The 16,487-nt window shown below is 41.9% G+C and overlaps 1 protein-coding gene across 3 annotated transcripts in view; it reads left to right on the plus strand.

Moving 5' to 3' along the window:
• Positions 1-16,487, plus strand: part of SFXN2 (sideroflexin 2) — a 327,950-nt gene that overhangs the window by 111,139 nt on the left and 200,324 nt on the right. For all 3 annotated transcript variants that reach the window (XM_069611680.1, XM_069611678.1, XM_069611679.1), the window contains exon 4: positions 3,756-3,854. In XM_069611680.1, coding sequence (XP_069467781.1) covers positions 3,756-3,854 — 99 coding nt within the window. The remainder of the gene's footprint in view (positions 1-3,755; positions 3,855-16,487) is intronic.

A 16,487-nucleotide genomic window follows, 5' to 3' on the forward strand; every position in this document is an offset into this window, starting at 1 on the left:
AGCGTTGCTATTACATGCTTTGATTTTGCATTACCATAATTGGTGAAGGTGTATGGAATAATTTGGGAGGACTTTGAAGGCCAACTGTCATCACTTACGATTATGGCAAAATTAAACCTTAGAAGGTTATATCTATGCTAAGTCAAACGAGAGAAATGGAACTGGTTGGAAGAATTACAAAATGAGTCATCGATCGTCCAGGGGAATCAAGAGGCTTCTGTAGTTGCAGTAGAAGAGTTGCACCTACGTGATGTTGCATGAAGCTGTGAGGCTAATGGGAGTGACACAGAGGTGAATGCTGGAGGTGTCAATAAAAAAGGAGAAAACATGACACAGCCTTGTCTTGGTAAAAAAGTCAAAAAACGTAAAGCGCAAAGCCTAGAAATAAGGGCTCCTGTAAATGTGTTCATAGGTTGAAGTTGGGTCTTTCTCGTATAAATGAAGGAGTGGAGTGAGAGAAGGAGACCCATTTACAGGTGGAAAGTGTGTCGTTACCTGATTGGGACTCCCAAAATAATGCCTTGCAGGGAAAGAGAAGGAGATTAAGGAAAGAAGCTGGCTAAACCATTGGATGTGAAATAGTCTATAATGCAGTTTCTGAAACGACAGAGGTCACTCATATTATAGGAATTCGGTCCTGAACATTAGTATGTTAACTGAATACCCTGATATAGAAATGTCTATACTTGGATTGAAAGTAGGTGAGCCCACATTGAATTTGGGGGTGGATTTGGGTCCGGTGCAGTGTGTAAGGAGTGTGGAGTGTGGAGTGTGTTGATGAATGTGGGGATACATTGGGGATGTTTTTTATCATCTTCACCAACATTTTTGACGTTGGAAGAAAATAATGCAGGGATAATAGCTAAGATGGGCCTAAAATCCAGCTTGGGTTCTTTGGGAGGGAGTGGGGGGCATGGACAAAACAAGAATGACGGAGTAGTGGAAGTAAGGATATTGAAGAGTTGGGAAGTAGATTGGTTGTGAGTGATAAGATTGTCCCAAAGAAGTTAATTGCCACTTAATTTGTAAGGACAAATGTTCAAGAACGATGCTTCAATAATAGTGCTAGGCAAGTTTGTCAATTTTAGAGGGTCGTTCTATAGGGAGGGTGAAGTTGGGGGAATTACAGAGCCTGCAAGATTCTTCTGCTGCATCATATGTAATATTTCTAGAACTGTTGTTCAAGGACAATTCTAGCATATCGTTGACTATGCCACATGTTCTAGCACTGTTATCTGATATACCGAGATTACTTTCAATTACTTTGGATTTTTCGTGAGTGGAATTTGCTTTTGATCATTGCATTGATTTAGTATGATTGCACTTTCTCTCTAATATGGTGAGAAGTGTGGTATTAGAAGAGGCTGCTGCATTTCTGTCATTAGGGTTTGATGTTTTTGAACCATGGGAGATAATTGAGGCGGATGTGATTATCGGGCAGCTCTGAAATTGTCACAAGGGGGTGGGGGGGCGTACATGATTTTGTTGATCCACTGATGAACTTGCCATCTGATGGGAAATTAGTACGGAGAGTAGATGGACCACTAAATGGGCAGGGTCCTAAGTATAGCATACCAGTTTGGGCACCAATTTCAAATACCCGGCATAGAAGTAAATCTGGGGGATTATCAAGGAATTGCGATTGCGACAAGCGCCAGTTAAGTGTGGCCTCATGGAATACTAATGCTTCTCGCATTTTCAGACTACTCCTTTTAATAGGTTTTACAGAGTTAATTACTCTGTTATTTGCCTGCAGGAAACCTGGTTGTTGGTTCCGCCAATAATAGATGGTTTTATGCTGTGGCATGTTAAGGCGCAAAAGGGTGTTAAGGGGGGACCGTTTGGGGACCTTTTGATGCACAGTAAAAAATGTTGGAATGATAGTGGAGCAATGGGGAAACAAAGCGAAAGGATATTTTAGTGATTAAATTGATGGATTGTTATGAGATCAAATGAACTCCATATTGTTTGATAAATGTGTACCTAAATCCTAAGAAAATAGCAGTAGAGGTATTTATGGCAATTTTATCAGATCTGCTGGAGGAGTGATTTGCAGGAGATGGGGGCGGGTGGGTGTATGTGATGATTTTGGGGTATTTTAATAATGAATGCCTGGGCCCAATTTGGTACAGGGATGGCCCTAGTGGTAGTTCTGGATCACAAGCTTGGGATCAGGGCAATATCATTCGTTACAAAATGGAGGCTTGGGATTTGTCTCTGTTGAGTGGGCGAATTGGAGATGATTGACCTCCGCGATACACTTGGCATAATGCTCCACCATGGATTGCATGTTCGTGCCCCAGGCTTTATACGATAGTTGCTGTAAGCTTACAATAAGAGTGCTGGTTGAAAGCGATCATTGTCTGATGAGCATAGACATTACAATTGGAACAAAATGGGGGGCCTGACAGTATAATAAAGCTGCTGTTTGAGATCCGATCGTGAGATGGTTCTGTCATCTGGAAGCCGGGATCAGCAGGTCGCTGAATGGAAAAAATCAGGTGTATGATGATCAATTGGGGGGGGGAGCTGAATTACTAAGTTCGCATAAATAAACAAATGTGTTGCAAGAGTTGTTGCAAGGTGTTTTAGTAGTAAATTATGTGGGAAATTGTTTTAAGAGTGATACGCATGTTCATAGTTTTGATACTGCTATCCAAAGTAAAAAGAGTTGAGTCGGGTCATTCAAGGTTTATGTACTACTGTACGATATAAGACAAAGACTGTTACTGGGTAAGTAACGTCTACCGTATATATGTATGGCTTTCCTCAATTGGGGTAAGGGGTTATCTGTGTGCGCCCCCACCACAGCAATTGTGACCAAAACATTCAGAAGTCAAAGGGTTAAAGATGCTGAGCAAAAAACAAGTGTAATTTCCAGTTTGCCTCTTTGTGGGTCTTCAGTGTTAAGATGATCCAATAATGGCAGGAGAGATGTACAGGGCCAGAAGACCAGACTGGGCACTGAATGTGATGCAAAACGTGGACTGTAGTGGGGGAGGCAGGCTCCTAATGGAACTGTAGTGGGGGGAACTGCCATCCCAGTAGCAGTAGTGATTTGAAGATGAACATAAATAGGAACACCTAAATTCCCAGGTGAATTGGGTTGGGTTAGGCTAGTGGGCTATTACCAGTAAAGCCCACCCGTCCAATGCTATATAGAAAGCCTTGTTGCTTAGTCTACAAAATGAAACTTTTACAAAAAAGTGTACTGCCTTGAATGAAGGGTTTTTTGGTACTTCACCACTGCAACTCAAACTATTTTGCTATTACCACTATTCTCGAATAGCCTTTTAGATCTTGGGTGGGGTCATTATTCCTTTTGGATACTGACCCTTTCCTCATTTATGGACCAAGCCAAACTCTAGAGTCAGTCATTATTGGACAATAATGATCCAATCCTTGGTCTAGGAGACTATCATAAATATCCATTTCCCATTGGCTGAAAGGCTAGTTCAGTATTCTATCCACTCCAACCCACTTAACCATTTACCTTCCTTATTAAGTGGGCAGATGCTGAGGCTGTGCAACTGCATTTACGGTAGAACTCTGCTGTGCAAGCATTAACCTCTCTTGCCTTTCCTCATTTTTAAATCGGGGATTCGAGAACTCTGCTGTTTCTCCATAAACATGAACTAAGTCAGTCAGACCTTGTTCCTTTGAAAGCTGCACAATGTAAGTTTTATGTTTATCAGCTGCAGAAAGCAAGTGTCCTCTGGTGTCCTCCATAACCGGTTTGAATTTGGTTTTTACAGGACGGTCCCAGCTGTGGTGTTCTGGCAGTGGGTGAACCAGTCTTTCAATGCCTTGGTGAACTATACAAACAGGAATGCAGCCTCCCCAATCACTGTCACGTAAGTATTCTGGTGTTCAGGCCATCAAGCCATTGTTTCTCTACGTTTGGGGCTCTGGGCTCGAGGGCTGATGTTTCCTTTTCTGCTGTCTCACTCAACTTGCTTTATTTTAACTTATTTGTCCTGTTTAGCTAGTTTAGAAAAATTCATAAACAACCATACCACACTCTCTCGTGCTCAAACTAATTTGTTAAAATGAATAAGACGCAGGATCCGAGCATTAATTCATCCTACCGCCCGTCATATTAGAACTTGGTGCGTTAAATTACTTGTTTCAACTGGCCAGCTCTGTTTAATTTACATTTGCTATGGACGTATATTGGAACCCAGAAAGCAATTTACAGCAACATAACCAGTTTCTTGTCAACTCGAGTTTCGGCTCTGGGTTACCTCCTTTATACCTGACCCAGACTTCTTCAGGACAGAGAATTCTAAAACCACAAGGGAGAGCATCTTGTCATCTGAAATGCAACCCACAAACAAAGGGGGTCCAAATTAGTATTCTGTCAGTGAGGGTCACACAATTTTGCATATAAAGTGCAAATAATGAAACGGACCAATTTGTAAGATGCTAACCTTATTTGAATACACATAGCACACATGTCCAATTTCTTAATGCCACTCTAGCCGACAACCACGTGGCCAACAATCAGCACCATTTTTGAGAAACTAAACCAAGAAGTGGCACAGAGTTGAAAAAGCAGAGCTCATTTTCAATGTGCAACCTAACCACTGTGTAAACAAGCTGAGTTGGCCAGACCTGAAATTGGAATCGGCACAATTCAAAAATAATCCTGCACACATCAATGCGTAATCTCGCATACCAACGATTCGGCGCCCTGTCCAAAAAGCAAGATCAAGGAGTCACACAGAGTCGGAAAAGCACAACCCATTTTCAATGTGCGACCCAACCACTGTGTAAACAAACTGAATTGGCCATGCCTGGACATTGGAATCAGTTACAATTCTAACCAATTTTGCACACATTAAGGCCTGATTGGGCATGCAAGCATTTCAATGAGGCAAAGAGTAACGTTGTAGAGGGAATGTACATAACGTATGTGTCATTCACCTAGACATCCTTATGTCTACCCCTTATTACCGAGCAGCATCGCCCCTAACTTATACTGAAACCCAAAATTACTTTAGTGGGGTTTACATCTGCTCGCTAGAACTCTTAGCACCATGCAGCTGCAGTGAGTGGCTATCGGCGTCCCTGATTTTTACGAGCTGCCCAATCAGACAGTCTCGGTGGCCATTTTGATTAAAGACTGGAGCCTTACAGCCAGTCGATTGTGCGGAAAAACAGAGGCCATCTTGCAAAAGACCACTGGTGTCGGCACAAGACACACTAATGCACTGGAGGGCACGATTTCACTGTGGCAAGCGCTAAGGATAATGTATAGTTGGCCAAACATATTCATAAACCCTTGCACACGAATGGGGCAACATTTGCCAAAAAATAAAAAGGCTCAAAACAAACTGATATTACCATGAGCAGCAACCGCCTTTAGAAACAAGGCCCAGTGTTTTTGCTTTTCATGTTAATATCACTTGCCTTCTCATTCAAGCTAATTTCATGCATGCGCAGGCGATGTATCGCGGACTGCTCTAACTTGAGCAGCCTATTAACCATTGTATAATTTTGCCCATCGGGTTTGAGCTGCTCAATAACAAAAAACAAAGTGTCCCCGTCCCCTGCACACCTTACAAGCTGAAATAAATCAGTCAAATTTCATAACATTTGCACTTTTATATATAGAAAGAATTGTCAATTTAGAACATAGGTAACAAAATATCTTCATAAAAGTACAGAAAAAAGGTATCAACTGACTTCCAATATGGCCAGCATGAAAAACAAATCAAACCAGACAAAGAAATAAGCTCCCAATTTTGAACTGCAGCTTCAAGCTCTACGCGTTTCGGGGACTATCCCCTTCTTCAGGAGCAAAAAATATCTGCAAGTATAGATATATATACAATTAGAGGACATCTCACATATCATTAAAAGTTTGGACAAACTAAACACATTAAATAAAGAGAATACATTAAATAATTATGTACACATAAATCCAACCACAATTCTACATAACATACACAAGTGGTTGTATATTCACAGTGGTACAACTGGTATGGCTCCAAATGTAAATCTCAAAATGCATTAAAACCTAAAACACTTATTTGTATGTACCTCACAGTGGGAATGTTGTCAAAGAAAATAGAGTCTCTGTCTGTGCATCTGTCTGTGCACGACGTACACAGAACCAGGATCCCTGCGAATACTCCTGCCGTCCTCAACAAGTGAAATGTGATTGCCGAACTCTGGAATACCAAAGCATATCTATCAGCTCCAATTACCCGTAGTTAAATCACCAAACCTTAATGACTAAACAACTAGTTCAAAAAACACCTATTACTCATTGGCAACTAATCTGTGCAGCTAAACGATCACCAAAATCCACAACCTTGTGCCACCACCTCATCTTTGTGCCAACACATCAACTTAACACAGAAAGTTAAAAAGCCCAAATCCTCAAAGAAAAACCAAAATTTAAATTGTGCAACTCTTCCAACATATATTATTTACCTAAGGCAAATCAATAGCCAATCCAATCCAAATTCAGGACTTCAGTACCCCGCATCCAATGTAAAGCATCCTGCTGATTATAGAAATGTATAATGCAACTAAAAAACAAACACAATATACCATTTACAAACTAACACCACCTTTCCAATACAAACATAAATAAATATAAACACATCCACACAGCCTAAACTTACTTCCAGAAGCGCACCTCTTTACCTCAGATTCAACGGCTCCTCTCCAATTCACACGTAACAGATCCCAACCCACAACACACTTCCTGGCTCATTTTATACTGTTTCCTGGTAGTCACATGATAAAGTCACGTGACCCGCCGGCACTGAATACTAAAAGAATGCACAAAGCTCCCTGCAACCTGCCAAATACACAGGTAATGCTAACTAAGCATTTTGCGAGTTTTCATCCAAAGCCAATGATGGCTAGTCTGCCATATAGTCAGATATTGCGAATTAAGAGAATTGTTATGGATACTGATGAATTTAAAGTTGAATGTGAGTCGCTCTCTAAAAAATTCTCTGAAAGAGGGTATCCAGTACAACTTTTGAATGAGGCCCAGAACAGAGCGCTCCCGATTACAAGGGAGCAATTACTTACACCTAAGGTGAAGAAGGAGTCTGATGCAATTTTGCATATTTCCAAATTCTCTCGACAAAGTTGGCATGTTAAAAGAATCATACATAAACACTGGTCGATTCTCCATCATGATCCTACACTTCTGGGATTGTTTCAATCTCCACCAATGATGGTGTATAGAAGAGGTAGGAACCTGAGAGATAGGGTTGTGAGAGCCGAAAGAGGCCCGAAGGAAATTCAGATGACATTGGTGACTAAACAAAAGGGAACATTTCCTTGTCTGTCGTGTAGTCATTGTAACAATGTGGCTAAAGGAGAATACATTCTTCACCTGCAGACGGGCAAAAAAATCACTCTTAGAGATTTTGCCACATGCAGATCCACAGGGGTGATTTACAGCATTAAGTGCCCGTGTGGATTAATGTATATTGGACAGACAGCCAGATCCGCACGTGAAAGATGGACTGAACATAAATCTCAAATACGGTGTAAAAATGAGAAATCTTCAGTTGCTAGGCATTTTAATGTCTAGACATACTATTGCACAATTCCACCCAGAGGAGGTGACTTTGAGAATATTAGCCCAGAGAGAGATGTTTTGGATTGACCTCTTGGGGACTTTATCTCCAAGAGGGCTCAATGAAGAGTTCTCTTTGAATTGTTTTGTGTAGGTGTCGAGGTATGGTTGGTGAATGGTTTAAGTCGTTCATAATGCATAAATTTATATGTGTTTGAGGTCACATGGAGTGATTTGTGTTTTCCGGGTGTTACATACTGGTTGTTCGATTAGAGGTGTATGGAAGAGTAGTTATTGGGTTTGTGTAATGAGTACATAACTAGTTTACTTGGTTATTTTTGAATTTGCCGCGTAGTTCATAATGCATAAATTGATACGAGTTTGAGGTCACATGGAGGGATTTGTGTTTTCCGGGGGTTACATACTGGTTGTTCCAGTAGAGGTGTATGGAATAGTAGTTATTGGGTTTGGGTAATTAGTACATAACTAGTTTAGTTGGTTATTTCTGAATTTGCCGCGTAGTTAGGTATGGTTGATGGACAGCAATTGTTTTAAGGCACTTATTCATTATTTTTTCAAAAATGTAGTCTTTCTTCTATGTCTATCTTCTTTTTAAATACACACACATTTATCTTTAGTATATAACTAGTTTACTTGGTTATTTCTGAATTTGCCGCGTAGTTAAGTATGGTTGATGGACAGCAATAGTTTTAAGGCACTTATTTATTATTTTTTTAATTTTTTCAAAAATACAGTCTGTCTTCTATGTCAATCTCCTTTTTAAATACACACACATTCATCTTTGGTGTCTTTTTTATTTTGTTTGATTTACTCACTCAGTACCTGTGTGCTTAGTTAGCATTACCTGTGTATTTGGCAGGTTGCAGGGAGCTTTGTGCATTCTTTTAGTATTCAGTGCTGGCGGGTCACGTGACTTCATGTGACTACCAGGAAACAGTATAAAATGAGCCAGGAAGTGTGTTGTGGGTTGGGATCTGTTACGTGTGAATTGGAGAGGAGCCGTTGAATCTGAGGTGAAGAGGTGCGCTTTTGGAAGTAAGTTTAAGCTGTGTGGATGTGTTTATATTTATTTATGTTTGTATTGGAAAGGTGGTGTTAGTTTGTAAATGGTATATTTTGTTTGTTTTTTAGTTGCATTATACATTTCTATAATCAGCAGGATGCTTTACATTGGATGCAGGGTACTGGAAGTCCTGAATTTGGATTGGATTGGCTATTGATTTGCCTTAGGTAAATAATATATGTTGGAAGAGTTGCACAATTTAAATTTTGGTTTTTCTTTGAGGATTTGGGCTTTTTAACTTTGTGTTAAGTTGATGTGTTGGCACAAAGATGAGGTGGTGGCACAAGGTTGTGGATTTTGGTAATCGTTGAGCTGCACAGATTAGTTGCCAATGAGTAATAGGTGTTTTTTGAACTAGTTGTTTAGTCATTAAGGTTTGGTGATTTAACTACGGGTAATTGGAGCTGATAGATATGCTTTGGTATTCCAGAGTTCGGCAATCACATTTCACTTGTTGAGGACGGCAGGAGTATTCGCAGGGATCCTGGTTCTGTGTACGTCGTGCACAGACAGATGCACAGACAGAGACTCTATTTTCTTTGACAACATTCCCACTGTGAGGTACATACGAATAAGTGTTTTAGGTTTTAATGCATTTTGAGATTTACATTTGGAGCCATACCAGTTGTACCACTGTGAATATACAACCACTTGTGTATGTTATGTAGAATTGTGGTTGGATTTATGTGTACATAATTATTTAATGTATTCTCTTTATTTAATGTGTTTAGTTTGTCCAAACTTTTAATGATATGTGAGATGTCCTCTAATTGTATATATATCTATACTTGCAGATATTTTTTGCTCCTGAAGAAGGGGATAGTCCCCGAAACGCATAGAGCTTGAAGCTGCAGTTCAAAATTGGGAGCTTATTTCTTTGTCTGGTCTGGTTTGATTTGTTTTTCATGCTGGCCATATTGGAAGTCAGTTGATACCTTTTTTCTGTACTTTTATGAAGATATTTTGTTATCTATATTCTAAATTGACAATTCTTTCTATATATAAAAGTGCAAATGTTATGAAATTTGACTGATTTATTTCAGCTTGTAAGGTGTGCAGGTGACGGGAGTGTCTTTAAGTTTAGACACTTTTTGTTTTATGTTTAACACATGCTCCAGTGTCAGGGCGTGTATTCCTCCCCAGCACCCAGAATTGTAATAAAATTTCTCTAAATAGTTATTTAGTTTTTGAGTAATTAGGTGTGCTCTGATAGATACTTCTTTCTGCTCAATAACAAACCATTTCCAGGCATCTGCACTGTGGTTAGTTTGTAAAAAGTGTTGGACCATGAGAGCTGACATATTAGCCATATGAATTTCTGAGCAATGTTCATGGATTCTTATGGCCACTTTCTGTGTAGTCTTGCCAATAGAAAGCAGGTTGCAAAGACCCTTAATTGCGTAAACATTTGTAGATTTGCAGTTGGTAAAGGAATGCAAATTCCATTAGAATGAATTATGTACAAAAATAGTGATTTTTCTCTGTAAATATACCCACACTGCATATGACCACATGGGTGGTAACCAATGACCGGCTTTAACCTATGTGCCCATGACTCTTCCAAAGTGTTCTGCTCTGTTTTTGAACACCCTTGCAGAAATCTGGAATGGACCAATAGAACTCGCAAGTTCTTACCTCTTTTCAAAGCGAATGGTGCCCTTGTTACACATCACATGCGTACCACCAAATGCCAATGTATTATAATCAGCTTTTTTTGATGCGTGCTGTGCATTTGGAAAAAGTTGTCATGCACAGCAATTGGTTAGAATCGATCTGTTTAACACAAGGTACCAATAATAATTCCCTATCCGTGAACCTTGATGTCTTGGCTGTATGTTTCACTAGCCTCTTGGGTAGCCTCTTTCCAAGAGTTTGTTTGCCAATAACTGGGCCTGATGTTCAAGATCTTCTTTAAAAGTACAGTGGCGTCGTATTGGCAAACATTGCCTGTAAGGACGTTTTTTTTAAGCTTTGGGATGTTGGCTGGTGTTCTGGTCAGTTTCGTGCATTAATGGTTTGTGTGGCGGTGTCAATTCCGATGGCAAATGTGTAAATCTAAAAAGGATAAGGACACTTTATCAAAAGAACAAGTACATTTCAGATGTCTGTTGCATTGATTAAGCCATTCAACTAGATTTTGGAGGTCCTCCTCGGTTCCTTTCGAGATTGAAATTAAATCTATGTAGCGTTTCCAAGCAGAGATTGGCCTTACTATAGATGTAATGTTTTTCAAACTGCAACATGTAAATTTTCGCCAAACGTGGCGCGAAAGATGCTCCCATCGCAGTCCCATGTTTCTGAAGGAAGAGGTCACTACCAAATTCAAAAAAGTTTGCATCAATATCTGTGATAATTAAAGGATTAATAATGTACTAACATCATGTGGCATGGGTCAGCTGTCTAACCTATTTTTGATGATCTGAAGAGCCTTCTTCTATGTAGGCCAATCGAGAACTTCATCCGGAGAAAGTGCCAATTCTGCACTATCCATGTATTTGGCATTTCACAGCTGCTTTGTTTCTGTGAAAGTATGCTGCTACAAAATAGATTCCTCATAATGTCAAAAAAGAAATGCTCTCAGGTCCTACATGAATCTGTATGCGTGTCTCCCAGGCTTTTTTGACTGGCAATGCCTGGATATTTCACTGACTGGTAGTGGGAGCAATAATACCTTGCTTCAAAAGGGATTCACTTACTAAGTAGTACTTTCCTTCTCTTCTGGCTTCAGAGGATTTGGGGCATAAAAGTTAACCATACAGATTTCCTATGGATTTCTTCCAGTGTCTGTGAGTTATTGAAGCAGCAAGTTAACAAGTAACAAAGGAGACCTTAAAATGGACTTGTGAAGGGGACACAAGCAGCGGCTTGGGTCAGAGGTAAGAGGAGGTTGCCCTGAACACCTCTACGTGCACTCCAATGCTCTGGAGTGACTTCTTGGAATCAGGTAAGCGATACCTTTTTCCCCAGAGTACCTTAGGTTAGAAGAAAATGTTTGTGCTGGATGCTCCATGATGTTTGAGCTCTGGACACGACCTCCAGATTCCTTGGTCTGGTGACTGAAGGCAGGACAATGGACGGGATCTCTCAGCAGCAGTCTCGAGAGAGGACCTGTGGCATATAACCCACATATGCAAAACCGTTTGAGCTCTGAACTTGGTCCCCAGCCTCCCCCCAACTCCCCAATTTCACATGGTGTCCTCTTTCAACCTCTCAATCTCTAGCCTGATGCCATTTCATCTTTTTTCCTCCTATAAGGCATTTGTTCAAATTTCTGTTTTTCGGATATTCCGAAACAAATGTGGCTTTCATTTCTGAAAAGCCTCTCTGCTGCAAAGCACCATGGGAGATATAGCTGTAATTTTGGGAGAAGTCGGCACCCCATTCTCTGTCTAATATTTTAACTACTGGGCGTAATAATCCCAGACCCCCCCGAAAATCGAGTCACCTCTTGGTGCCCAAGTTGTTTCGTACCTGGTCCTATTCCGTTCAGTGGTTTTTGCTGTGCACTCCGCAGACACTTTGACTTTTTCTCTATGAGGATATGAATGGGACTAGGCCACAAAATCTTGCTTTTTTAACATATGGAGAGGAGAGGAGTGGGTTGGCGTGGCCGCCATAACAAACATTTTGTTGCAAAATATCAGCCAAATCCTGCATGCAAGTGAAGTTATTAGGGATTCAATGTTCGTGTTACTCCTATGTCCCGTCCACTTTCCTCCATACTCTATGGGTGTCCCTCGCTAGGTACAGGAACTGAACCTTTTTACCAGAAAATATTGCGTTTCCCCTTTAAATTTATATGCGCGTGGGGGCGTGGCCCCGGGAGCATGTGTTTCCTTGACTCCGCCATCCGGCGCCACACCTCAGTCCTCTTCCGCATCGAATGGAGTGGACCTGCTTCACCCACGCTGTGGTTGAGGCCCTTTTTTCCCTCTGTAATTCCACATGTTCAAGTCTTCATTTCCACCACCCCCTTCAACCTCCTGGGACATTTGTCCCTCTATATTCATTATTAGTAATCAAAATTTCAATCTTTTTATATGAACTTAATTTCACCGTCCTCCGGTACCTCAGCCGGCTTCAGTAGGTCCCCGGTTTGCGACTGATCCTTTCCTACATCAAACCCGCATGCGCTCTGCCTCAGGTGCCTCCGCGAAGACAGCAGCTGAGACAGTTGCTCGGCGTGCAACAGCCTTACTCCCCGGTCACTAAAGAACTGGCTGGTTAGGTGGAGGGAACTGTTCTCCAGATCTTCACCTGATGTACGTAGGAAAACCAAACTCATGGTTAATTGTTCTATTCTCCAAAGTACCAGCGCACAGGTAACTTCTTTCCAGGGAGCCGACCAGGCGGGAGGCGCCTATCAGGCTCTGTTACCATCAAGGGTGCTGAGGCTCTCTGAGCTACTGGCCGAGGGGTCCACAGATCCTCTGGGGCCCCAGTGCTTAGGGGCCAGGTGGTTTTTATACCGGGGAATCCCCAGAGAGGCGCTGCTGCATCACTGGGCCCATGCCGGAGGGGGTGCCTACACGCCTCGTACCAGGAGTCTTTAAGACCAGGGACACGGATGTATGATGACATCCTATCTGAGCCCCTGATCTTCACACTGGTAAAGAACACCCTAAAAATGGCGCTGGCACTCCCCTTCCCTCCCTCCCCAGCGAGTCCCAGTGACGCCTTAATGCTGGGTTTGGGGGGGTGGGGGGAATCCCCGATTCTGATTGGGTCGGGGGTGCCTGCAACAGGGGAGGAAGAGGCAATAATGGGTCCCTTACCATCTAGGGACATAGAACCCAGGCGGACTTCAGTCGAGCCTGACCAATCCCTCCTGGATGTGCCCTCTGCTTTCCGCCAAGAAAAGAGACACCTATTGGATTTGTCACAGTATCCCCTTAGCTTCCGGGAATATGGGGATGTCCCGATTCAGTCAGCCCAGGAGCAAGCCATGAATGCGGGATTTGACAACAACCAGATAGGCATTGGTGCTGAACTAAGAGAGCATACAGTATGTCTGAAGGCCATATTAATACAGCTGGGCAAACTAACACCGACTTAAATTGGGAGAGCGCTCGTTTGACCAGCAATCTACCATCTCATTAAGCTCCCTCTACGAATCTAAAGGTGGTGGTGGGAGTCCAAACTATACCTGAACTGCCCTCTTCCATCTGCTCCAGACTGCATTGGGGAAGAACTAAACGGTAATCTAGAGAAAGGCAAGACCACATCTAACATTTCTGATGTAACGGGGGCTTTGAAAGTTTTTAATGCTAAAGGCAACAAAAATCATAACAAAAAGAAGGAAAAAAACAGCTGCACTTTCAAAAATCACATGCGTCACAGAAAGGTTTCCCTTGCAATCATTGGCTAAATATGCTTGTTGAGGAGGTAGACATATCAAATGACTTGGGGCATGGTTTGGATAACTAGTCAGAAAATGAGCTGATAGAAACAGGGGGGAAGTGAGGCAGAGAATACTCTCACACAGGAAATGATACATAAAGATCTCAAGAAGAAGTCATTGCTACCTCCTTGGAACTCTATGGTCCCCCCCAGCACTCATTACTACTAATCCTGCCCCGAAAGGGCTGTACCATATCTTTAAAAAAAGAAAAGGGGGTTCCTTGCACCCTAGTTAATTCTGGAGTGAGTACAGGGGAGCAAGATTGAAATGTGACGACGGTTCCTGACCCTAGTAGGGAGCCAAAGGATCGAGAAGAATGCTCCAGTACAACAGGTGAAGTCAGTACAAGTAAGATCAATAATTGCTTCTGCAAAAGGTCCACTAGCCATTAATAAGTGCACCTTGGATGTAATCTCGGCCCCCAGGTCACCTGTGCCAAATTTAGACAGCTAATAAAGAATTCCTCTCACAAAATAAGATGCAGATTGAAGCAATTATCAGATCTACAATAGGTGGAATGTTGGAGAATGCTCACGATAAAACTCTGCCCATGACGGCTTCCGAAAAAGATAAGTGCTATCATGGTAAATACCTTTAAACCCCCCCCCCCCCTTAGGTTCAATTTGGAAAGAGCCTATCTTGACTGGGGTAAGCACTACTGAAACAGAACTCCCTCAAATTTTTAGAGGGAATAATTTGGCACGGGTTGATCGAATGGGCTTGGAAAGCAATGATATGGAGACACCAACACTTAAGACTGATAGGACTCAATATATTACCAACTATGTATCCCAAAGTGAATTAAGAGATGTACAGTGGAGAACACCTTGCTTTCCAGAGCACCCAAGTATTCTTCTGTTTCATTTGTTTGATTATGGTGCTCCTTTCTCCTTGAATCGGGCCAGTATTCCGGGCCTTTTCAATGAGATTCCTGTATTGAGACTATTGTCATCAGTAGATTTGAAATTGGTGGATTATATACATCCAGATAGGCTGGACCATTTGAGATTAGTATTAAACTCCAAAATAGTATTTGACGCGATCATATCTGAAACATCGTCATTCAACAGATTAGGTTATGATGTTATGATTTTTAGTTCTGGTGCCTTACATTTCAATCGGTAGAGGGACTCAAAAGAAATTCCTCAGGGGGTCAGTGAAGTTCTGGGGCCTAGAGTGTCAGCGCCTGGAGGCACAAAAGAGGGGGAAGAACAAAGCAGTTGGCGCTGGTTAGCATTAACACTGCGTGAATCCATTTCCCAACTAAAATCTTTACGAAGAAGTCTTTAACCAACACTGCAATATAAAATTATTATCCTGGAACTCTCGCAGTTATGTCCAGCTTTCCTCCTCCATTTCTATATTGCTCCATTATCTGCATACAGGAAACGTGGATGACTAAGCCCCACTATTTTAATGTTTATGATGCTTGTTAGGCCGAAACCTGTGCAGTTCCCTTAGGGACCACTGCAAAAGATTTAAGACTACAGGTGTTTGGCAGAAAACCCACTTGGTAGCAGTCTGTACCACACAGATTCACTTGGTAGCTGTGGCTGAGCAGTCAGACTTCCCTCAAGAAGAGTTAGGCAGTATATAGAGTATACACAATAGGTACAGAGATACAGTAGCACAAGCAAACACTGACCAGAGCTTTGGTGTTAAAGTCAATCATTATTTATAGACACACTTGTAAATTACACTAGCATAAAGAGAAAAGTAAATTCAGCACACAGTCACTAATATATATATATATATATATATATATCCCTAATTACTTATTAGACAAGTCTTGGTGAGAAACACCACTTATTTTCAGACAGAGGTGAGCGCTTAACATAAGATGGCACTCTAATAAGTTATTAAAAAGGGAGGGAAAAAGGCAGAGTTATGGAAGCGCACAAATTTCAATACTTTTAAAAGAACCACAGTAAAGCAGGTTAGGCAGAGTTCTACCGGAGAGCAAGGAAGTCAATTGCATGGCCCAGCTCCTGGAGAGAAAAGCAGAAGGGGTCCAGGTTCACACAGTGGGGTTATGCCCAAAGAGTCTTGTAGATAGTTCGCACACAAAGGATGAAATTAAAATCAGGAAAAGTTAGCTAGGTTGTCCCAGGCCAGCCTAGGTTAGAAAGTTGAGGCTTTACTGTCACCCCGAACGATCTGTCGCAAGGGAAGCCAGGCGGGACACAGTACCTTAAGTGTGAAGGAAGCTCCAGCGGGGGCAGTCGTTCCTGGCAGCGGGTGCAAGTCAGTGTTTCGTCCAGAGGAAGAGGAGGTCTCGCCATGGAGGAAAGATGAAGGTTGTTGCACTGCCAGGGAAGAAACCAGCCGCAGAGTTCTTTCGGTTAAAAGGTACTACCCTTCTCTTCGCGGTAGTGGTAAGCCGTGGTATTCCGGTTGCCGGGGTGCTTGGCATGGGCAAGGCGGCCACGAGATGCTCCAGGAAGGTGAAAAGA

The sequence above is a fragment of the Ambystoma mexicanum genome, chromosome 8, assembly GCF_040938575.1.
Source record: "Ambystoma mexicanum isolate Mex_15411 chromosome 8, UKY_AmexF1_1, whole genome shotgun sequence".
Taxonomy (NCBI): domain Eukaryota; kingdom Metazoa; phylum Chordata; class Amphibia; order Caudata; family Ambystomatidae; genus Ambystoma; species Ambystoma mexicanum.